Raw genomic sequence first — 25583 nt, forward strand, 5'->3', positions numbered from 1 at the left:
GTGCATTATACATGACAGCTATTATACATGACAGTGTGAACGAATGTGGCCTTTGTTGTCTTTTCCTAGCACTACCTCACATACATGCGGGGGAGGGGGTTTTCATTTCATGTGTGGTGGGGTGGCAACAGGAATGAATAAGGGCAGACAGTATGAATTATGCACATGTGTATATATGTATATGTGTGCTTGTATATATATATGTGTACATTGAGATGTATAGGTATGTATATGCACATGTGTGGACGTGTATGTATATACATGTGTATGTGGTTGGGTTGGGCCATTCTTTTGTCTGTTTCCTTGCGCTACCTTGCTAATGCGGGAGACAGCAGCAAAGTATAATAAATATAAATAAATATATTTTTTTCATACATACTCGCCATTTCCTGCATTAGCAAGGTAGCTTTAAGAACAGAGGACTGAGCCTCAGAGGGAACATCCTCACTTGGCCCCCTTCTCTGTTCCTTCTTTTGGAAAAAGTAAAACAGGAGGGGAGGATTTCCAGCCCCACACTATATATAAAGGGGAGAAAGAATACTTCCCATGCATTCCTCATGTGTCATAGAAGGCAACTAAAGGGGACGTGAGCGGGGGGGCTAGAAACCCTCCCATCCTTGTATTTTAACTTTCTATAAGGAAAAACAGAAGGAGTCACACAGGGAGTGCTCATCCTCCTCGAAGGCTCAGATTGGGGGTCTAAATGCGTGTGCATGTAACCAAGATGAGAAAAAAGGAGAGATAGGTAGTATGTTTGAGGAAAGGAACCTGGATGTTTTGGCTCTGAGTGAAATGAAGCTCAAGGGTAAAGGGGAAGAGTGGTTTGGGAATGTCTTGGGAGTAAAGTCAGGGGTTAGTGAAAGGACAAGAGCAAGGGAAGGAGTAGCACTACTCCTGAAACAGAAGTGGTGGGAGTATGTGATTGAGTGTAAGAAAGTAAACTCTACATTGATATGGGTAAAACTGAAAGTAGATGGAGAGAGATGGGTGATTATTGGTGCATATGCACCTGGGCATGAGAAGAAAGATCATGAGAGGCAAGTGTTTTAGGAGCAGCTAAGTGTGTTAGTAGTTTTGATGCACGAGACCGGGTTATAGTGATGGGTGATTTGAATGCAAAGGTGAGTGATGTGGCAGTTGAGGGAATAATTGGTGTACATAGGGTGTTCGGTGTTGTAAATGGAAATGATGAAGAGGTTGTAGCTTTATGTGCTGAAAAAGGACTATTGATTAGGAATACCTGGATTAATAAGAGAGATATACATAAGTATACATATGTAAGTAGGAGAGATGGCCAGAGAGCATTATTGGATTACGTGTTAATTGATAGGCATGCGAAAGATAGACTTTTGGATGTTAATGTGCTGAGAGGTGCAACTGGAGGGATCTCTGGTCATAATCTTGTGGAGGCAAAGGTGAAGATTTGTAGAGGTTTTCAGAAAAGAAGAGAGAATGTTGGGGTGAAGAGAGAGGTGAGAGTAAGTGAGCTTGGTAAGGAGATTTGTGTGAGGAAGTACCAGGAGAGACTGAGTAAAGAATGGAAAAGGTGAGAACAAAGGACGTAAGGGGAGTGGGGGAGGAATGGGATGTATTTAGGGAAGCAGTGATGGCTTGTGCAAAAGATGCTTGCGGCATGAGAAGCATGGGAAGTGGTCAGATTAGAAAGGGTAGTGAGTGGTGGGATGAAGAAGTAAGATTATTACTGAAAGAGAAGAGAGAGGCATTTGGACGATTTTTGCAGGGGAAATAACGCAAATGAGTGGGAAATGTATAAAAGAAAGAGGCAGGAGGTCAAGAGAAAGGTGCAAGAGGTGAAAAAGAGGGCAAATGAGAGTTGGGGTGAGAGAGTATCATTAAATTTTAGGGAGAATAAAAAGATGTTTAGGAAGGAGGTAAATAAAGTGCGTAAGACAAGGGAACAAATGGGAACATCAGTGAAGGGGGCTAATGGGGAGGTGATAAGAAGTAGTGGTGATGTGAGGAGATGGAGTGAGTATTTTGAAGGTTTGGTGAATGTGCTTCATGACAGAGTGGCAGATATAGGGCATTTTGGCCGAGGTGGTGTGCAAAGTGAGAAGGTTACGGAAAATAATTTGGTAAAGAGAGAAGAGGTAGTAAAAGCTTTGCGGATCATGAAAACCGGCAAGGCAGCGGGTTTGGATGGTATTGCAGTAGAATTTATTAAAAAAAGGAGTGACTGTATTGTTGACTGGTTGGTAAGGTTATTTAATGTATGTATGACCCATGGTGAGGTGCCTGAGGATTGGCGGAATGCGTGCATAGTGCCATTGTACAAAGGCAAAGGGGATAAGAATGAGTGCTCAAATTACAGAGGTATAATGGTTGTTGAGTATTCCTGGGAAATTATATGTGAGGGTATTGATTGAGAGGGTGAAGGCATGTACAGAGCATCAGATTGGGGAAGAGCAGTGTGGTTTCAGAAGTGGTAGAGGATGCATGGATCAGATGTTTGCTTTGAAGAATGTATGTGAGAATTACTTAGAAAAACAGATGGATTTGTATGTAGCATTTATGGATCTGGAGAAGGCATATGATAAGAGTTGATAGAGGTGCTCTGTGGAAGGTATTACAAATATATGGTACGGGAGGTAAGTTGCTAGAAGCAGTGAAAAGATTTTACCGAGCATGTAAGGCATGTGTACGAGTAGGAAGAGAGGAAAGTGATTAGTTCTCTATGAATGTCGGTTTGTGGCAGGGGTGCGTGATGTCTCCATGGTTGTTTAATATGTTATGGATGGGGTTGTTAGGGAGGTGAATGCAAGAGCTTTGCAGAGAGGGGCAAGTATGCAGTCTGTTGTGGATGAGAGGGCTTGGGAAGTGAGTCAGTTGTTGTTCACTGATGATACAGTGCTGGTGGCTGATTCGGGTGAGAAACTGCAGTAGTTGGTGACTGAGTTTGGTAAAGTGTGTGAAAAAAGAAAGCCGAGAGCAAATGTGAATAAGAGCAAGGTTATTAGGTTCAGTAGGGTTGAGGGACAAGTTAATTGGGAGGTAAGTTTGAATGGAGAAAAACTGGAGGAAGTGAAGTGTTTTAGATATCTGGAGGTGGATTTGCCAGTGGATGGGACCATGGAAGCAGAAGTGAATCACAGTGTGGGGGATGGGTCGAAGGTTCTGGAAGTGTTGCAGAATGTGTGGAAAGTGAGAACATTATCGCGGAGCAAAATGGGTATGTCAGAAGGAATAGTGGTTCCAACAATGTTATATGGTTGCGAGGCATGGGTTATAGATAGGGTTGTGCAGAGAAGGGTAGATGTGTTGGAAATGAGATGTTTGAGGACAATATGTGGTATCAAGTGGTTTGATTAAGTAATGAATAGGTAAGAGAGATGTGAGGTAATAAAAAGAGTGTGGTTGAGAGAGCAGAAGAGAGTGTATTGAAATGGTTTGGTCACATGGAGAGAATGAGTGAGGAAAGATTGACAAAGAGGATATATGTGTCAGAGGTGGAGGGAACGAGAAGTGGGAGACCAAATTGGTGGTGGAAGGATGAAGTGCAAAAGGTTTGAAGTGATCGAGGCCTGAACATACAGGAGGGTGAAAGGCATGCAAGGAATAGAGTGAACTGGAACAATGTGGTATATAACTGTCGATGTGGTGTCAATAGATTGAACCAGGGCATGTGAAGTGTCTGGGGTAAACCATGAGAAGTTTTGTGGGCCGTGGATGTAGAAAGGGAGCTGTGATTTTGGTGCATTACACATGACAGCTAGAGACTCAGTGTGAACAAATGTGGCCTTTGTTGTCTTTTCCAAGTGCTACCTCATGCACGTGCAGAGGGAAGGGGTGCTGTTTCATGTGTGGTGCGGTGGCGGCGGGAATGGATGAAGGCAGCAAGTATGAATATGTACATGTGTATATATGTATATGTCTGTGTATGTATATGTATGTATACATTGAAATGTATAGGTATGTATATGTGCATGTGTGGGCATTTATGTATATACATGTGTATGTGGGTGGGTTGGGCCATTCTTTCGTCTATTTCATTGCGCTACTCGCTAACGCATGAGACAGCGACTAAGTATAATAATAATAATAATAATAATAATAAAAAATCATTCTTTGATTATACTTAATCGCATCATACTGACAAATATCACCGAAAACCACAGCAGCTTAGACTATTGATATAGATGCTTAACCTTTCCATTAAAATTCAGCCAGAAGTGGGAACAACTTCACTCTGGTGTTGCTTAAACTGGTCATATAAAAGTTTATCAAGGTTGCTTAATCTTGTACTCACTTAAAAATCCAATATTTGGAAATGTTCTTATTCATATATCTTAAAGCAAAGAACCTCAGTGATTTTTCATGTTGCTTAACTCTCATGAATCACTGAAGAGCCACCACTGAAACACAAAAACAGCTTAGCAGTGACTTGCCCTTCTCTAAGTTCTGTCAAATGTTCACTTTCAGTAAAATCACTAGCATAATGTGCTTAATTTTCACTCCACTAACACAACTGCACTTATCACTGGATCTTGTATGCTTCCCAAACACCATTATAAGGGCAAAACATACAAAAACAAGAAAGGAAAGCATAGGACAAAACTACTTGATTGGATACAGAGCAAACAATTGGCCACAGGCAACTTGCAAGAGAGATGCCCAGACAACAAAGAGATTAGTTCTACAAACATGAGTACACATCATCTAGCACCATTCCCCTGACTTAATGAACTATAGGAGTTATGCAAGCATGGAAAGCAAGAGTAAAGTCATCATTTGTGTTCCAATAATATGACTCCTATAAAGTCTGACTATCTCTAATGACACCAACTCAAAATCAAAATGAGTTAAAACTCAATGTGTAAAATACTTTCACTTCAGGATAAAAACACCATGACAGAAAAATCAAAGGTATTGGAACTTTTTTAGCATAAATGGCAGATTTAAAATCATTTTGAACTCCAGAAATCAAAGTATAACCCACAAGTTTCATTAAGACCATACTCACCTTGAATCATCAGTAATAAATCAGTCGGAATCACCATGAAAAGCAGTACAACAAAAACTTTGAAACAAAGGACAAATTCTTCATGCTACAAAGTCTTTATGTGAATTACACATTATTATAAGACAGAGGAAAGTTTCATTCATGCTAAGCAACAACTTACGGGCCATTTCCCTTTTTAAAACGCCAATTTATTTCTTTTTTCTTTAAGAGTATACACAATTCTTCAACCTACTACACCTAAAACTACCTAAACTATAGCAAAACAATTATTACAACAAAAGAACAAAGTTTTTATATCCTACATCACTAGAGCATCTTTTCATTCAGATGGTAAAACCTAAGACTTACCTGACAGGGTACACCCATTAAATGAACCTTTAACTGACACAGTTCACCTATCAAATGAACCTACAATTGTACCATTTCAAATTGGTTTATGTATTATTAGTGTCCTACTTTAGATTTGGTGGTTTACAGTGTTGCAGGAAAAAATCTTCATCATCCTCTTGGTAAACTGCAGTATCAACAAGGCCCAACATTTTACTATCACTAGCCATTTCTATCTTGTTTCCCTTCGCAATGAACTGATATTCCACCAAGTTACTGCATGTGTCCTATTACACATTATAGTAAGATAAAGGAAAGTGTCATTCATGCTATGCAACAATTTACAGGCCATTTCTCTTTTTAGAAGGCCAGTTCATTTATATTTTCTTTAGCTAAGAGTCCACGATTCTTCAAACTACTAGACTTAAAACTACCTTGACCAAAGTCAAACAGTTATTACAACAGGTGAACAGAGTTTCTATATCCTACATCACCTGTAGTATATCTTCATTCAGAATGGTAAAACCTAAGACTTACCTAACAGGGTAAACCCATTAAACGAACCTCTAACTGACACAGTACACTTATCAAACAAACCTCCACAACTGTACCATTTGAAATGGTTAATGTAATGTTAGTGTCCTACTTCAGTTTTGTTGTCTCTGTTTACGCAGCGTTGCGGAGAAAAATCTTCATCATCCTCGTGGTAAACTGCAGTATCAACAAGGCCCAGCATTTCGCTGTCACTAGCCATTTCTATCTTGTTTTCCTTCACAATGAATTGACATTCCACCAAGTTACTGCATGTGTCCTACTTCAATTTCATCAAAAATTCTGTGGAGAGATTATATAATCAGAAAATGGCAACAATGTATGAGATATAGTTCGCAATCACAACTGCATATCAATCTATACCCATCTTCAGTGTGTAGACATGTCTTTGTCATATGTATATCAGGGGAGAGGTGAACTTCAGTGCCACTTCTTTGACTTTAGCATCTCACCCTTAATAGGCCACTGGTCAAAAGCAACTCTAGTGGTGTTTCCAGGGGCTCCTAACAAAGGTTCCTACCAACTACTTCTACCTAATGACTACCTCATGTTCCAATCTACAATCTCTACCTAATGCTCCAGCCTATTACTTCTTCCTAATAGTCCTACACATTTCAACTACCTATGGATCCCACCATTTTGCCAAAAGGCAGGACTAGCACAAAGGGTTCACCACAGGAAAATTTAGAAGACAAAGATGAATTCTGTGGGTTAAGTGTTTTCAAATGTTATACGTGTTCATTCTTCTTGAACTAACAGTATAGAAAGGGAGGATTTCCTGCCTATTGTTTCAACTCCTCTTAGTGGTACACAGCATCAGATGATAAATACAAAACAATAATAAATACAACAAGTTTGTGAAGTATTACTTTAACAAATAACATGCTGTTCCATAACACAGCACACTGCACACTGAAATGTTGTCACAGTGTGGTCAAACAATTATGGAACCCAAGAACCCCTTCTATGAAGCTCCTATAGTTTTGAGGCTGCAAAACAGAGTAAGACTGGCTTTTTTGGAGCAAGAAGCTCCTCCACAAAGATATACTCATTTCCATTTGCTAACAATTATACAGCTACCTCAAATGTTACTTCCCACTCGCAGTGAGAACACTTGCAGGCAGAGTCCATGAACACCATATGATACATTTTGAATCAATCTATCTGTATTTCTGACGCTTGTCTCCAACTGAAACTCCCTCAATGGGTGCCCATGTCAAAAGATTCTCAGAACTAGTGAACTACAGCGCCCCTTCTTAACAATGATCTTAAACTTATATAATTACCCTATATCTTTATAGTCCTCCACACTTTCAACTTATGTATATCTGGAGAATAACAAAGAATGCTCTATATTATTCTCTGCCACTATCATTCTTCTTTCTTCACTCAACAGTGTGTCAATATCATTCCAGACATATATCTATCCTGTACCTTAACTGGACTTTTACCGAAAACAAATAAACCTAATGACTCTCACCAGACTTAAATGATGTTCTATTCTTCCAATACTAGTTCTGTTGTACACCACAGTCAGATTCATTGTGGGGCATAACCACTGTACTTGATAAGTAACCAAACTTGTAACATCAACAATGAAATGATGTATACATAATCACCTTAATGGTATAATATACCAGAGCAATGTCAATATATAACGGGTATAACGAACAGCCGACACTCACACGAATCATCAACTTCCAATTGATGGGAGTTCAACTAACACAGTCTTCATTAAACACTGGGAAAATACCGTGATTGCCTCCTGGTCATAAATTCTTAACATCCGCTGAAGTGTCGTCATCGCATCCTACGCAATCATCACCCACTCTAAACGCTCACGAATTACTCACAGAATACATCCAACAAACAGTGTCTTATGATCTAAGTACTAGATTCATGGAATAAATTCTCTTTGAATATAAAGTAAAAGAAAAAAATGCCTACCGGTTCGCTCATGATCAGTTCCTGCATGATATTATTAGTGTGATGTCTGCGACTCGTCACTTGCCTGACTACAGATTTCATTACCCGAAAATTTACCTCCCAGTGTTCAAGTCTAATATTCCCTTACTCCTTACTTATCCTATCTGGTTAAGAAATTGATTTATTAGAATGCAGATAGTTCAATGTATTCGGACAGTTTCATACTCCGTAAAATATTAGTTAATGTTAACAAATACAATATCATTGACGCATATCGATATATTGAGAACTTACGAAAAGCTATGACAACGTGACCTATCATGGTCATGTGTCAGCCAAACCATATCTCAAGGGATTTTTTTTTTTCTAAACGCATACATATTACTGGGTACACGCATATATGCCATGTAGTTCTAACCTTACTGATATAGTGCTGCATCATGAGAGCCATAGCGTTAGACTCTGAAAAACGAACATTCTTAGATCTATGGCTATATTGCTATATATCACAAAAGTAATTGAATCGTTGATGACAGACATTGAAGGACAATTCAATATGAACTATCTAACAAAAACTGCAATCACTGTAGCTCACCACATCAGCCCATAAATTTCTGTCCAAAATAAGTTACCAGGAGGGATCCACGACTTCCTTTGTTAGACAAAACATCTTACCTGTACCAAGATTTGTCTGAATTTTGTCACATTTTGCGAAGTTCTTCTAACATACTTTCAAATATTCTGATACTATCACATATCTATTCAAAAACCACATCATGAATATTCTCCACTTAATAGTATGTAAAATTTTCCAGGTTTCATAGGTCACATGCTGCCCCAGGATATGTGAGCGGCCTAGGCTCCTTAAGTTGATGGCTTCGTCGTTTTTCTTGCGTGAGACGCAACTGGTTGTGAAGTGTAAGAAAAGAACAACTTTGTGGTAAATCAACCTTTCCTAATAAGAAAAAGGGTCAGAAGTAAGGGAAAATTAGTAATTGTGCTATGTCTGTCTGTCTTTCTGTGTGGGAACCTAGCTTAGCATGTAACGACGAGGATGTCATGAAAAGCAGATTAACCATAATCTAGAGAAAATAAGGGGGTGGGAGTGATTCTCCCCCCTCCTCTCTCTCTCTCTCTCTCTCTCTCTCTCTCTCTCTCTCTCTCTCTCTCTCTCTCTCTCTCTCTCTCTCTCTTCGGTACGCCTTATTGCAGGGTTTTGATTGTGGTTTGGGATGTCACCACTGTCCTTCACTTCGGTCTACTGGTATGGTGAGAATTATACGTAGACCACAGGATTTTCGGGGAGTAAAGTCATCACCAATTCTTTCCCTTCACATTAGGGATACCCTTATAAATTTTTTCGATGAGTTGAAGGATAGACGTATTCCAACTGCCTGAAGCTCACACACGCATATTAGGATCACAGTTGAGCGCGGGATCAAGTATATTCCTTTGAGTCCACGGGAAATGAAACACGATAATTTCTAAGTGTACTTTCGTGTAATAATCACATCATCAGGGGAGACACAAGAAAAAATAACACAGTTGATATTCAAAGATACAGCTATTTGTTGTACTGTGCACGGAGAGAACTTGACATTCTTGGTACTCGGTCTCTTTCTCCCCGTTTAACAGGAATCTACAAATGTCAAGAGTTCATTTACGTAATATTAGTCTGACTGAAAGGATACAAAGACATCAATAAAACAGTTCTTCATTTCTTCTATAATTTTAACGCAAAAACAAAGAAATACTGTTAGAGTTGGTCTGTTAGACGATAGGTCTGTCTGTCATATACTATGGGAGGTGATAATGGGCTCGACGCCCCGTTCACACCAGCCGTTATCAGCCACAGAGTCTTGGGTACATGATCAGGGGACACATGCACCACAATTCCCTCCATATCAAAGGTGGAACATAGCTGCGCTCTACCACAGCCTTGACATCAGCAGCGTTTTCATGATATTGATCTCAATTACTTAATATTTCTGTATCTGTAAATCTCATACGCAATGGCAGACCGTTTTGGTAAGGATAATATTATTTATATTGTAAATGCACATCAAATTTTCGCTTCAAGAAACAGAACAATATTGGTATAGGTTTGATTATTTGAGAGCGTTTATGTTAATAGTAGAACGAAGGACTACAAACAACATACAGGGAATAACTGTAAATGAAATTGATTTGAGAGAAATGATGAATGGGAACACACAAATCCGCTTACCTAATTTATGTAAAATTTTCCCGGGCGTCATTAGGTGCATTTGTTACTCTAGAAGAACTTCAAGAGATATGTAAGAAAGTATTTCAAAGCTTAATGGATTTGACATTTCATATCAAATCATAAACATACACAAAATAGGGCTTTTATTAAGTCAGCTTTGTGTGCAGAAACAGCAAAAAAGAAAAAAAAACTACAATGAATAGAAAACCTATACTGTGAGAAAGATACATAGGCAACGTACATATGGCTATGAAATTCCATTAGGCTGTATAATCTTGATTTCTTTATGATTCACCTCATGAAATACGAATAAAATTGAGGGTCTTACCTAGAATAATTACTTCTTTCTTTTATGAACCAGTGGAGTTTTTTCTTGGCAAACTTTATAATAAATCCCTCAGTGTGACAGATATCCTGGCGTCAGTAACTGCCGCTACAAGAACGGCTGGTAAACATATCAAGTTGTCAACAAACACCAATCAATCGTACAGAAAATCTTAAATACTCGAAATGCTCTCTTTGCAGTGTGATTTAAATGTTTCTAAAAGTCTTCAGGTAATGTGTATGAAAATACGATGAAAAGGAATAGTATAGGTACTCTCCATAGGCTGACCCCCATCTACAGACAGATAGGATATAATCAAACATGTCTCAGTAGAGAATATCATCAAATCTTAATAGATGATATCAAATGAATCTCAGTAGTACTATAGTTTGTCTCGGCATCAAGCTTTGTTGTAATGAATGAGTGATTTTGCTCTTCAATACTAGTGTAGAGTTCAGAGAATACAATAATAATAGCTGAGTCTGATGCATTAAAATATATCTATTGAACGATATTATATGAGGCTATAGTAGTAATTGTTCGTTAAAGTAGGTAGTACACATCTCAAATACAATTCAAACATCATGAAATACATGAAACATACACTGGTCGAGAGTGGCTCTTGTTGGAACACCATAATGATTACATTATTTTGTATCCCTAATATTTTTTATTGGCTTTTGTAATAATAAAAAGGAAGATGAAAGCCGGCAAGGCAGCGGGTTTGGATAGTATTGCAGTGGAATTTATTAAAAAAGGGGGTGACTGTATTGTTGACTGGTTGGTAAGGTTATTTAATGTACGTATGATTCATGGTGAGGTGCCTGAGGATTGGCGGAATGCTTGCATAGTGCCATTGTACAAAGGCAAAGGGGATAAGAGTGAGTGCTCAAATTACAGAGGTATAAGTTTGTTGAGTATTCCTGGGAAATTATATGGGAGAGTATTGATTGAGAGGGTGAAGGCATGTACAGAGCATCAGATTGGGGAAGAGCAGTGTGGTTTCAGAAGTGGTAGAGGATGTGTGGATCAGGTGTTTGCCTTGAAGAATGTATGTGAGAAATACTTAGAAAAGCAAATGGATTTGTATGTAGCATTTATGGATCTGGAGAAGGCATATGATAGAGTTGATAGAGATGCTCTGTGGAAGGTATTAAGAATATATGGTGTGGGAGGCAAGTTGTTAGAAGCAGTGAAAAGTTTTTATCGAGGATGTAAGGCATGTGTACGTGTAGGAAGAGAGGAAAGTGATTGGTTCTCAGTGAATGTAGGTTTGCGGCAGGGGTGTGTGATGTCTCCATGGTTCTTTGATTTGTTTATGGATGGGGTTGTTTGGGAGGTGAATGCAAGAGTTTTGGAAAGAGGGGCAAGTATGAAGTCTGTTGTGGATAAGAGAGCTTGGGAAGTGAGTCAGTTGTTGTTCACTGATGATACAGCGCTGGTGGCTGATTCATGTGAGAAACTGCAGAAGCTGGTGACTGAGTTAGGTAAAGTGTGTGAAAGAAGGAAGTTGAGAGTAAATGTGAATAAGAGCAAGGTTATTAGGTACAGTAGGGTTGTGGGTCAAGTCAATTGGGGGGTAAGTTTGAATGGAGAAAAACTGGAGGAAGTAAAGTGTTTTAGATATCTGGGAGTGGATCTGGCAGCGGATGGAACCATGGAAGTGGAAGTGAATCATAGGGTGGGGGAGGGGGCGAAAATCCTGGGAGCCTTGAAGAATGTGTGGAAGTCGAGAACATTATCTCGGAAAGCAAAAATGGGTATGTTTGAAGGAATAGTGGTTCCAGCAATGTTGTATGGTTGCGAGGCGTGGGCTATGGATAGAGTTGTGTGCAGGAGGGTGGATGTGCTGGAAATGAGATGTTTGAGGACAATGTGTGGTGTGAGGTGGTTTGATCGAGTAAGTAATGTAAGGGTAAGAGAGATGTGTGGAAATAAAAAGAGTGTGGTTGAGAGAGCAGAAGAGGGTGTTTTGAAATGGTTTGGGCACATGGAGAGAATGAGTGAGGAAAGATTGACCAAGAGGATATATGTGTCAGAGGTGGAGGGAACTAGGAGAAGTGGGAGACCAAATTAGAGGTGGAAAAATGGAGTGAAAAATATTTTGAGTGATCGGGGCCTGAACATGCAGGAGGGTGAAAGGCGGGCAAGGAATAGAGTAAATTGGATCAATGTGGTATACCGGGGTTGATGTGCTGTCAGTGGATTGAATCAGGGCATGTGAAGCATCTGGGGTAAACTATGGAAAGTTGTGTGGGGCCTGGATGTGGAAAGGGAGCTGTGGTTTCGGGCATTATTGCATGACAGCTAGAGACTGAGTGTGAACGAATGGGGCCTTTGTTGTCTTTTCCTAGCGCTACCTTGCACACATGAGGGGGGAGGGGGATGGTATTCCATGTGTGGCGAGGTGGCGATGGGAATGAATAAAGGCAGACAGTGTGAATTGTGTGCATGGGTATATAGGTATGTGTCTGTGTGTGTGTATATATATATGTGTACATTGAAATGTATAGGTATGTATATTTGCGTGTGTGGACGTGTATGTATATACATGTGTATGGGGGTGGGTTGGGCCATTTCTTTCGTCTGTTTCCTTGCGCTACCTCACAAATGCGGGAGACAGCGACAAAGCAAAATAAATAAAAGATAATGATAAAAAATAGAAATAATAAAAATTATAATTAAAAAAGTAGGCTTACTCATTTTTTTCTTAAACTTTATTGTTCTGGTTTTGTGGATGGGTTTTTAAGTTTTGATTAATATGGTTCATGTCACTGAAATATGGCTGTAGTAATTTACGTTATGTGACATGTCTTTAATCTCGTACTATGTTATCACTTGTCAGAAGACCAGTTCATTTTGTTTTGTAAGTAATTTACATTATGTGACGTGTTCAATCTCATACTATATTATCACTTGTCAGAAGACCAGTTCATTTTATTTTTAAAGTATAATCGTAAAAGCATTGCTCTGTCATAGCACAGGCTAAATATGAATATACCTTTAAGTGAGTACCGTATGTATTGTTCCTCAATGAAGTATTATTTCAAATGATGTTTGCTCTTCTATTTCTTATTTGTCTGGTGTTTTAAATGCGAAAATTGATATTATTTTTATTAGCATTGTGAATGACTGAACCTTCTCCAATGTAGTTAAGTGGATATTGGTAATTATACGCTTCTTATATGGATATTATATACAGGGTTGTAGACTTATTCTCAGAAGATAGAAAAAAAAATTTAGTGATGTAATATTAAAGGGTATTTTCAATTTTCAGATCTTTTAATTTCTAAAACTGTTATCTGATTGTTATTGTTGCATTGAATGCCCTTGTGAAATTTCATTGCACACCATTATTGATAGTATCAAATATTGTTTTATTGGTGGAGAAGCTTTGAATATTATTCTCCATATTTACAGTGGCTTCGTGGGAAAGGGGAACTGTGTGATGTTGTAGTCATAGGTGGTGACGGGCAGCAAACTTCAGCACACAGTTGTGTACTTGCTGCTCACTCTACAGTCATAGCTGCTGTGCTGCAAGGTCGCTTGGGAGCACAGCGTGATTGGTCTGTCTTACGTCCTCTCGTTATTTCAATAGATAATGTAACCATGAGTCCTCCATCTCCACAGCAAGGTTAGTTTAGTGTAGATGATGAAACTTGATTATTTTGTCTTTAACATTACTGTAAGTAACCATTTGCTAATAGCAGTTTTCATGGGAACCTGAGCCTGATAGGAAAAGACAACAAAGGCCACATTCATTCACACTCAGTCTCTAGCTGTCATGTGTAATGCACATAACCACAAATCCCTTTCCACATCCAGGCCTCACAAAACTTTCCGTGGTTTACCCCAGTCGCTTCACATGCCCTGGTTCAGTCCATTGACAGCATGTCGATCCCGGTATACTATATCGTTCCAATTCACTCTATTCCTTGCAAGCCTTTCACCCTCCTGTATGTTCAGGCCCTGATCACTACATATGTATGTATATGTTGATATTTTGATATGTAGATGTATGTATATGTGCATATATTGGAGTTTATGTATGTGTGTGTATATGAGTGGATGGGCCATTCATCGTCTGTTTCCTGTCGCTACCTCGCTGACGTGGGAAACAATTTTATATGATGTTAATGATAATAATGATGATAGAGTGAACTGGAACAATGTTGTATACCAGGGTCGCATGCAGTCAATGGATTGAACCAGGGCATGTGAAGCATCTGGGGTAAACCATGGAAAGTTTTGTGGGGCCTGGATGTGGAAAGGGAGCTGTAGTTTCGGTGCTTTATACATGACAGCTAGAGACTGAGTGTGAACGAATGTGGCCTTTGTTGTCTTTTCTTAGTGCTACCTCGCGCGCCTGCGGGGGGAGGGGGTGACATTTCATGTGTGGCGGGGTGGCGGCAGAAATGGATGAAGGCAGCATGTGTGAATATGTACATGTGTATATATGTATATGTCTGTGTATGTATATGTATGTATACGGTGAAATGTATAGGTATGTATATGTGTGTGTGTAGGCGTTTATGTATATACATGTGTATGTGGGTGGGTGGGGCCATTCTTTCATCTGTTTCCTTGCGCTACCTCGCTAATGCTGGAGACAGCGACAAAGTATAATGAATATAAATAGATAATGATAATGATAAAAATAATTATAATAATAATAATAATAATAATAATAGTAATATTAATATTCTCATTTACTCTCAACTTTCTCTTTTTCACACATTTTTCAAAGTCAGTCACCAACTTCTGCAGTTTCTCTCTCGAATCAGCCACTAGAGTTGTATCATCTGTAGAAAACAACTGACTCACTTTCCAGGCCCTCTCATCCACAACAGACTGCATTCTTGCCCCTCTCTTCAAAACTCTTGCATTAACCTTCTTAACCACCCCATCCATAAACAAATTAAACAACCATGGGGACATCACACATTCCTGACATGGACCGACCTTCACTACAAAGTAATCACATTCCTCTCTTCCTACTCATACACATGCCTGACATCCTTGATAAAAACTTTTCACTGCTTCTTGCAACTTACCATGGACAATCACATGTTTACTAAATGGTGTCCTAGCTACGTCTCTTCGTTGTATATCAGCTGACTGTTATATTTTTCTCTTGTGTCTCCCCTGATGATGTGATTATTACACAAAAGCGCTCTTGGGAACTTATCGTGTTTCATTTTCCCCATGGACTCATAGGAATATACTTGATCACGCGCAAAATTGTGATCCTTTCCACATACGTACATATACATACACAGACATATACATGTATATGTATATACATATTCATACTTGCTTGCCTTCATCCATTCCTGCTGCTACCCCTCCCCACAGAAAATAGTATTGCTACCCCCTGCTACATGATCTTTCTTCTCATGACCACGTGCACAAGCACCAATAATCACCCATCTTTCAATCCACTCTCAGTTTTACCCACATCAGTCGAGAATTTACTTTCTTACACTGTCACACACTCCCACAACTGCTTCAGGAGTAGTGCTACTCCTTCCATAGTTCTTGTCCTCTCTCCAACCCCTGACTTTATTCCCAATACTTTTCCAAACCATTCTTCCCCTTTACCCTTGAGCTTTGTTTCACTCAGAGCCAGAATATCCTGATTCATTTCCTCAGACATACTACCATCACTCTGCTAATTAGTATTCTTGAATACACTTCTGGTATACTTAACAGACTTAATCCCTTATAATTGCTACATACATCCATAGCACCTTTTCTTTTGAATAAAGGGAACAATAATAGCTTTCACCCAATCCTCAGACACAACCTTGTTTCCGTGCTAAATTACATGCAAGATGCATCCACTCTCACACTTTCTCCTCTATACTTCAGCATTTCAACCATAATCCCGCTCACTCCAGGTGCCTCTCCTACCTTCAGCCTCATTATTGCCCTTCTTACCTCCATTTTTGCTGTAGGCCCCTGCACTTGTATCCTCTTCCTTTCATCCTCCATATCCATGCATGTAACAACTGCTGCCTACCCTTCTCCCACATTCATCAGCTTTTCAAGATACTCTTTCCGTCTTCCTTTCACTTTCTCCCTTTGATTCAGCAATTTCCTTTCCTTACTTTTCACATCAGCCCTTACACTCTTACATCCACCTCTTTCCTTTTTCTCCTCCTTCCAGTATAGTTTCTTATTATCCTGAAAGTTTTCATATAACTTTCTTCCAAAATCTTCATCTACTTTTTTTTTGCTTTCCTGTATCAGCTTCTTAATGTTCCACATACATATTTTGTATTCCCTCCTCATTTACTGATCCTCCACTGGTACATTCTTATTGAGCAGTCTACCATATATGCCTTTTTCTTCTCGTCCATGGCATTTCTAATCTCTTCTGTCTATCATGCATTGCCCTTTTTATTCCTGTATCTCACTACCGTTCATTCATCTATTGATTCTACATCCTTTAATAGTATTTCTCCAAACATTTTAAACACTAACTGCATTCCTGCATTAACTGCACTTCCATCTAAGTTTTCAGTTGCCTTCCTTTCATACTTTTCTCTACATTTTTCCTGATTCATCTTCTCGCTTGCCAACATTTTTACCTCTCCATTCTTCCTTACACCATACCTCCACTTCTCCCAGATCCTAATTCCCACAAGAGCCGTGAAATGGTCAGAGTCTCCAGAGAATCCTCTCACGACTCTAGCATCCAGCACAGCCTTTCTCAATCTTTCATCCTCTGCCACATAGTCAAATCAAAACCATAGTCAATCAAAACCTTTTGCTCTTCTTTTCCATCTTTTCTCATCCATGTATGTCTGTGGATCATCTTGTGCTGAAGGTTTTTGCAAGGAATGAACCTCTCTCAGCACAAATATCCACAAGATAGCTTCCATTCTCATTTACTCCAGGCACTTCCCGTTTACCAATTCCTCATTTACTTTGTCTCACCAATTTCATCACATCCCACTTTTGCATTCATATCACCCAATATGGCCACATTTCTCTTGTTCTCAAAATGTTTATACAGTCATTCAAATTTCTCCAGAAAAGTTTCGTTTCATCCTTACCTCATACAGTCTTCATATTCACAGGCGCATATACACATACCCATTTATACTTCACAATCCCAATCCTTACTTTCACTTACACTATTCTTGATCCATTCCATCCATGCTCTATAACACCCTCCCATACTCTTGGTGATAGCAGAATTACACATCCTTCTTTTCCTCTTCCCTGATGATTTTCACTCATTCCCATCCATACCACACCTCCTTCCATGCCCTCCCATAATTTGTATTCTTGATTCTATTCTCACTCTGTACACCCTACCCAAGGATATAGGTTTCCCCAGTTCCTAGCACATCCATGCTACAACTTTTAAACCTCTCCACAGTATCCCTCCTTTTATTCTCACCAGTCATCCCATTCACTTTCAGTTTCATTACCCTCAGTTACTCATCTCTTTTAACCCTTGGCATAACTGGTAGACTCTAGTGTCACTTCTTAGCTTTTTGTGCCTCACACTTGATGGCGCAGTGTTCCCAGAGGTAGCGAGGCTTCAAAATTGTCAAAAAAAGTAAAAGTGACATCACATCTCAGGTGTTTGTCCAAATATAAAAGTATTGCTCCGATGTAATTGGGCAACATCTTCCCCTTTAGTTCCATCCCACAGGGGTGTAATAATGAGGTCACCATGAGAAGGTGGGGTGAGACTTGGGTACTACAGTAAAACTAGAGACCTCAAGTTGCTGAAACTTAACAACTTTTTGCAATTTCAAGCTTCTTTTACTTTCTAAAGTAGCTGCACCTCTTACCTGATCAAAGCCCGATTTTAAATGAACATAGAAAGGATTAAAGAGACTAAGATATAGTTCTCCCATCTCTCCTTCTCTATTTGATGGGATAAAATAAGTAAAAAAGTGAGGGACATTAAGAAAGTATGAAGGTAGTAAGTAAATCCTCCACTTCCTGCTTCCACAACTCCCCAGCAATGCTCCTCCCACCCTAAATCATTTTAGATATTAAGCAGTTCACAGTGAGAAAAGTACAGATTGGAAAAAAATGTGAAAATGGGAAAGAAGAAAGAATTGGATAGGTGTATGGAGCATGTGGGGAGGTATTAAAACGTAGTTTTAATGATACAGAAAGTAACACCAGCAATCCTAGCACAATGGATAGATGATTTTGGGTGCCACTTTAATACTAAGTTAAGACAGTAGTACTTTCTCATGCAGTTATTGTTAGCCTAATTCCTGTCCCAGTGCCCCGTAGAACATTTGATTTTAGTTAACTTGTTCTGATAATGACAGAATGAAAAATGGAAATAGATCAAAAGACTTGCAAGGTGTTTAAAGGGTTCCTTCAAATAAAGTAGATCTGTAAAGACTTGTAATTCTTCAGGTTAGTACTGTGTGTGAGGATGGCATGTAAGGACAGGGATAGGAAGACTCTTTTGGCAAAGCCACCCCCTTGATTGGAGTTCCTTGAAGGAACAGGCATCAAAGATATACATTGATAGAATACTGCTGAAAATTGGTTCTGCATTCCTGAGGAAAAATATTTATAATTTTTTCAAAATACCCCTTAGTTTATCAATTTTAATTGTTACAGTGATATGTTGTCCTTAATCCCCAACAGGTGGTACATCTGAAGTGAACACGATTGAGGCCCTTGTAGGTCTTTTATATGGAGAGACTGTGAATGTGTCATCAATACACCTTGCCACCCTGAATGAGTATGCTTATATGCTTGGCCTGTCACATCAGATTTGTACTTGTCTGGAAATGAGCAAAGAAAGAAATTCATTTCATGTAACAGAAAATAACAGCAGCACTAGTATGGGTGTTACTAAGAAAAAACATAGTAGAAAACCAGTTTTGAAAAAATGTTTTGAAAAAAAAGAAAATGAAGTTGAGCAAATTGAGCCAGTGAATGAAGGATGTTTGGTAAATGAAACTATACCTGAACAGTTATCAAACTCTTTACAAAATAAACATTCAACAGACTGTCCCTTGCCTGAAAACTTGGAAGTCAAAGTTAATTGTGAAAATAGTATACTGGAATTGTCAGTGTTATGCAGCAATGATCAAGATATGGATACAAATGCAAACAATAACTGGACTCTTGTTCAGTGTAGAGATAAACATGTAGATAATGAACAACAGTCAAACTCTCAAATTCAAGAATCTAATGCATGTAACAATGAGAATTCAGCATCTTTAGAAGGAGTGAGAGACCTTACAATTGATGCACCCATGGAGTCACTGAATATTAAAATGGAAGCTGTTAGCCATACTGAAACTGAAAGTGATGGAAATATTCATAGTGCAAATGACAGTACAAATGATATTTTAGGCTTAGTTGTAAATAAAGAAGAACAGTTGAGTGTTTACTGTGGTGATAATCAGCATTTACAACACCAGAAGAAACATAAACAAAAGTCAATTGGAAAAGGGTTGATGTGTACAGTATGTGGGACGTCCTTCCAGCGTTGTGGAGACTTGGTGAAGCATGTGCAACACACACAGCACTTTACATCTCAATGTCCACTCTGCTTTATTCAAGTGAGCTTCTAGCATACCATTTTATATTTCAGTAGTTTCATTCTGTCATACACTAAGAAAGTGTAGAAATTTTGTTTTGTAAACTGCCTTATGCCTAATATTGAAAACTGCATCATATCTACCCATTGATGTTCTGTATGACCCACCATAATTGCAAATTTACGCTTTAGGTACGAGACTTAGAGGGCCAGCGACTTCACTTTGCTCTTCATGACCAGGAGCTACCATTTTTTTGCATGTATTGTGATCTGAGGTTTCGAACTCGGGCAGCCTTAACCATGCACACACCAAAGCATTCCACCACAAAACCGTAAGTTTCTTTTAGTGAAGTTTACGAAATTTAAAAAAAGAGTGAGTCTTCAGTCTGCTGAATACTTATCAGTGGTACAGTGAAAAAGGTGTGTGTGTGTGTGTGCAAGGAGAGGCATTTGCCACTAAGCACCATTTTAACAGCCAGTTCACCCAGAATTTTTTTTTTCCGTAAACCCTTAACTCATAAAATTATATATGTTTGACATCAAATGCTTGTGTATCATAAGAGATATCATACTGAAAGCAATCTCTTAATAATCAGTGTTAGAGTGACTGAAATAGTTTTGGAACTTTGTACTTTGTAGTTGATAGGAAATTTAGAAGTATGCTGTGTGCCATCACTGAATGTGTAGTTGTCAAAGGGAGGGGATTTTATGAATTTCATCCATACTTACAGGGGTATAGAGGGTCCTAAACTCATGTGAACAAAGAACTCCATCACCTATGGTGCTTCACCTTTAGGAGAAAAAACTTTTTTCATACTTCAAAATCTACATTTTCCATTTTCTCTCTCTTTTCGTAAACATTAAAATTTTTCTCTCCTTTGCAAATCTGCATGGTATGAGACCTCATTTTTGGAATATTAATTCTCACAAAAGATGCCCATGGTATATTTTGTTGAAAAGGGATGTAGAGAAGACTTTCCTCCTATAAGGTATTTTGTAAGGCCTGTTTTAGCACTCCAACACTGATTTTTCTGCTTAAAATATAATTTCCTTAGGTGCCCATGCCCACCTACACAGTGTCCTAATTATTCCTTTATTTTTCCCTTGCTAGTGTCATCTCCATGTTTTGAGACATGATGACATCATGTCCTCTCTGTCTTTAGAAATATTTCCTAAGAAGAAATACTGCCTCTCATCATCCCTGCAACTATTCTCATTATTTTAACAATGAATGTGTGACAGTTTGTGTTATGTTAAAGAAGAGAGATTTTTACCTAGGACACCCTTTATTGAATGTGGGCTTAGAAATATTGAACTAAATAACATACATTTTGTTTTTCTAGTTATTTTTCAGAGCTTACAGTACAATTTGCATGGTTATCATTTCTCCTTCAGGTTTGTATGTAGTGAGTGTGGAAGAGGATTCAAGTGGCGTCATGCCCTTCAGGCTCACTTATATACACATAGCCCCACCAGTCGCCTGCTGTGTGATATATGTGGCTTCTCTTCTAAGTACGTAAGTAGCTTCAAGGCCCATTTAGTGCAGCATTCAGGACGAGCATTCCCTTGTCCTCATCCAGGGTGTGCCTTCACATCTAACCGAAAGACTCATCTCAACGATCACCTTGCTACACATTCTAAGGTACTTACTTTTGCAGGCTGCAAAGGCATCAGTAATCAAGGAATAATTTTTTTTTTATGTTGATAGACTTCGAACTCTAATATAGAAAATGGACTAGCACCAGAAATTTTAATTTCCTTTATTAAGTTGTGAAAAAAGTATTTACATCTTTTCACTAAATTTATTTTCAACATAAGGGCATTTTGTAAAAAGTTTTATTAGTTTGCCTGCCAAATTTTCAAAGCATTTCCTGGTTTCTTGTTCCAGAAAAATGCATGTTTTTAAGTTGAAAAACTTTTTTCCACAAAATGGTGCCCTGCAAGCATGAGATTCCCTGGGAATGCTCAGGTCAGGATTCAGTTGGCACCTTTATAATCTGGTGAGCAAGTAACAGCCTTTCTTCATTGCTTTACAAATGAGCAAAATGTCCACAGCCATTGCTCATAAAATGGGGCCACGCTCAGCCAATCAAAATCTTTCACCAGGCTATCATTTACTTGTCCCCAACAACTACTAGGAGCTCACATTTCACAGATCATTTCTTGAAAAAGGAGGTAAAAGCAGGGAAGCAAAATTTAGGAAAAATTACTTACCCTTAGGGTCCAGAGAGAAAAGGTTTTTGAATTTTTAAACCCTACTTTTCTCTGCTCATGAGCATGCAAGTACACCCACTTGAAGGGAGAGGGCAAGAGAATTTTTTTTTCTTTTAGTAAGTTCTTTTAGGTAAGAACTATCCAGAATTTAGAAATAACTCATGATTAATTGGAGGAACTCTGGTGACTGATTCTATAAAAGGAGGAATCTCAGAGCTACACAGGATAGATCCACCACTTCCAGTAAGGAACCATTTGACAAGGCAGAACATGAGTGCAAAAATTTATTTCTAGATTTGTTCTTTTAAAAGGTTCTGAGGAAACCAAGTAATAAACCATTTTCTCCCAACATGGGTAGAAGTGTAAAGCCCACAAGCCACTGAAGATGTTTGAAGTCTTTGTAACAAGAAAATATTATGAAATCAAGTCATGCTGGTGCAGAAACCTGCTAATCTTTTGTACTGATTCAGTAGTACTGCCAAGTAAGTTTTATTGATACTTATTTAAAATCTGGCCAGAAAAAGTTGAAGACTGGGATGAACAAATAACAGGTCTCCTTAGTATTTTTAGTGAAGTTCAGAGATTTCCAAGAGAATCAGTTGAGCACAGTAAAAGGCTCTCACTTGAAACTTCTAAGTTTTAAGAGCTAATGAAAAAGGACGCTTTTAACCTTATTTTTTCTCTAAACCCATCAACAGATTGCGAAAGAATATATCTGGTGTTTGTATGCACTGTGAAAATCCTAAATTTTCCTCTCAGAGCCCAAATCCTATAAGGACAAGAGTTTATGTTTGCTGAGATCTTTAGCAGGGTTAAAAATTTCTGTTCCTTTATGAGTAATCTGTTCAGCAGTTATTGACGAAAAGATTTTTACGCATGATGTTGAACAAAGCTGAAACCCCTGAAAGGTAGCTTTGATACTAAGCTTGCAGCTAAGTAAATAAGTGTAGGAAGAGAAGGCTTCTTCTGATAGATCTTTATTTTCTTACTAAGAAGGATTATAGGATGAAAATGGTATTTATTATGAATATAACCGTCAAGCAGGAACAATATGTAGACTCCTTAGGTAGGGGTAGTCGGTAGGAAAATAAGGGAAAAGCTTCTGAACACATGGTGCTAGAGTAGCCCTTTGCCAGTGGCCTGTTAAGGGCAAGGCACTAAAGGCTGAGGCATTAGAGATACAGATAGATGAATACTACTGACAAGTACTGTCTCTTCCCTTTCAGACACGGGTACATCAGTGTGAAGTGTGTGGCCACTCCTTCTCCCATGCTAAGAATATGCGGCGACATATGCGTCTTCATGCACCTGCCTCCAATCTACTTACATGCACAACAGTATCAAAATTGCAGTGTAACTTTAGAACTACACGACCAGACAAGCTGCGTGACCACTTGACAAAAAAACACAACATTAGTCGCCATACAATTTCTTCGGATCCTTTCGCTAAACTGCTAAGTACATCATCTGTGGCAGGTAATGATTCTGACCTTGTTAAAAAACCCACTATAGATGTATTGCAAGGTCTTGATGACTTAAAAGCCACAACTAATTCCTCAGATTTTTGTACTGTTGTGCAGGAATCAAATGCAGTTATCAAAGATTTTGAGAAATTACACCCTAAGCTGGAAAAAGCTGAAAACATGAACAATGTTACAGCTGAGAATGGAGCAATTTTTCAAAATTCTGGTCAGGTTCATGATTCTGACCTCAGTGGACACACAGATTTGTCAACTGAACAGGAAACTTTCTCAGTACTTGTGAGTTCACCAGATATAGTAGATTTACCCGATATTCAAAGTTTGGAGAGTCATGCAGGACAGTCAGCAAAACAACAGAGTGTTACTGAAATTGCAGATACTTTTCCCTCAGGATTCTTAGTAGAACATGATCTTTTACTGAATAAACCAGAATCTGATGTGAATGAATCACAGCGGTTGGATACCGAAAACAGTATTTCTGCTCTTCAGGGTAGCCTTATTACACAGCCAGATCATAAATTAAGGCTTTCAGTTAATAACCCAGTTCAGGACCAAGGGGATCTGGACCTAGTTGACTCAGTTTCATACTCAAATCACTGTACCTTCCCAAGGTCAGAAAATAGTGTTGTGCTGGAGGTTATGGCTCCTGATGGAGATATATCTACCCAATCTTCAAACCAGAGATCAGGTATAAGTCTCATGGATCAGGATACTCTGCAGAAAAAGACTGAGAAACAGGAACAGTGCATGGAATCCCTAAATATATTAGAGTTTATGTTAGACAATGTAACAGACTGATTTCCCTGCATTACCATTTCATGCATATTATGTGTATTAGGATCTGATGACTGTTTTTTGATATTTGATTGGGTAAAAATAAATCCATAGATTGTACATACTTTGGCCTTGGTTCCCCAGATGGTTCACATGTTCTGGTTCAGTCCACTGACAACACATCGACTCCAGTGCACCACATCATTCTAGTTCACTGTATCATGTGCATGCCCTTCAACCTTCTGCATGTTCAAGCCCCAATTGCTCAAAATCTTTTTCACTTAATCTTTCCATCTCCAATTTGGTCTCTCTTCTACTTGTTCCCTCCACTTCCTTATTTATAGCCCATGCCTCCCATCCATATAATATTTTTAGAACTGTTGTTCCTTCAGACATACCCATTTTTGTCCTCCCAAATAAGGTTGTTTTCCTTATTTGATTTATTATACTTATTTAATTCACAGATAATCTTTAAGCATCAGTAATAAATCATTCTCATGAATAAAGAAGCTGACTAACAATGGATTATATTACAAAACAGCTTTCAATATTATATGGTTTCGACACCTTCGGCTTGGAAAATCAGTGGTAAGAGCAGGAGTGACAACTTCACAAAAAAAATCATAATACTAATCAGAGTAAGCATATTCAAACAATCTCTGCAGATTGCAATGTATCTAGGAGAAAGGCTGTGATCATTATGATACATTATGAGAGCAATTTTCTCATCAGGAAAACACAATTCCAAATAATTTTTTTTTACTTATGGGTGGAAGGGCCTCCCTTAATGCAAGAAGACCCACAGTGTTCACTACTTGTGTTAATGAGGTAATCTGGCATAGCCTTGTGATACTCTAATGATCACATAAAATTTACTTTTTATTTATTATTTATTTTATTTTGCTCTGTCGCTGTCTCCCGTGTTAGCGAGGTAGCGCAAGGAAACAGACGAAAGAATGGCCTAACCCGCCCACATACACATGTATATACATACACATCGACACATGCAAATATACATACCTATACATCTCAACGTATACATATATATACACACACAGACATATACATATATACACATGTACATACTTCATACTGTCTGCCTTTATTCATTCCCATTACCACCCCGCCACATATGAAATAACAACCCCCTCCCTCCTCATGTGCACGAGGTAGTGTTAGGAAAAGACAACAAAGGCCACATTCGTTCACTCTCAGTCTCTAGCTGTCATGTAATAATG

At 38.6% G+C, this 25583-nt stretch overlaps 1 protein-coding gene across 2 annotated transcripts; it reads left to right on the top strand.

Moving 5' to 3' along the window:
- The first annotated feature begins 10408 nt into the window (after positions 1 to 10408).
- LOC139763304 (uncharacterized) lies at positions 10409 to 24465 on the top strand. Of its 2 annotated transcripts, none has more exons than XM_071689316.1 (6): positions 10409 to 10568; positions 13759 to 13972; positions 18973 to 19898; positions 20069 to 20208; positions 21272 to 21518; positions 23317 to 24465. In XM_071689316.1, exons 1-6 carry the CDS (start codon positions 10524 to 10526, stop codon positions 24367 to 24369), a joined length of 2625 nt encoding a protein of 874 aa, XP_071545417.1. In that variant the 5' UTR covers positions 10409 to 10523; the 3' UTR covers positions 24370 to 24465. The 2 variants fall into 2 exon arrangements, with proteins under 2 accessions (XP_071545417.1, XP_071545418.1); XM_071689317.1 differs by having other exon boundaries at positions 21272 to 21392.
- The last annotated feature ends 1118 nt before the right edge of the window (positions 24466 to 25583 follow it).

Source organism: Panulirus ornatus, chromosome 46 (genome assembly GCF_036320965.1).
Source record: "Panulirus ornatus isolate Po-2019 chromosome 46, ASM3632096v1, whole genome shotgun sequence".
In the NCBI taxonomy this organism is placed as follows: domain Eukaryota; kingdom Metazoa; phylum Arthropoda; class Malacostraca; order Decapoda; family Palinuridae; genus Panulirus; species Panulirus ornatus.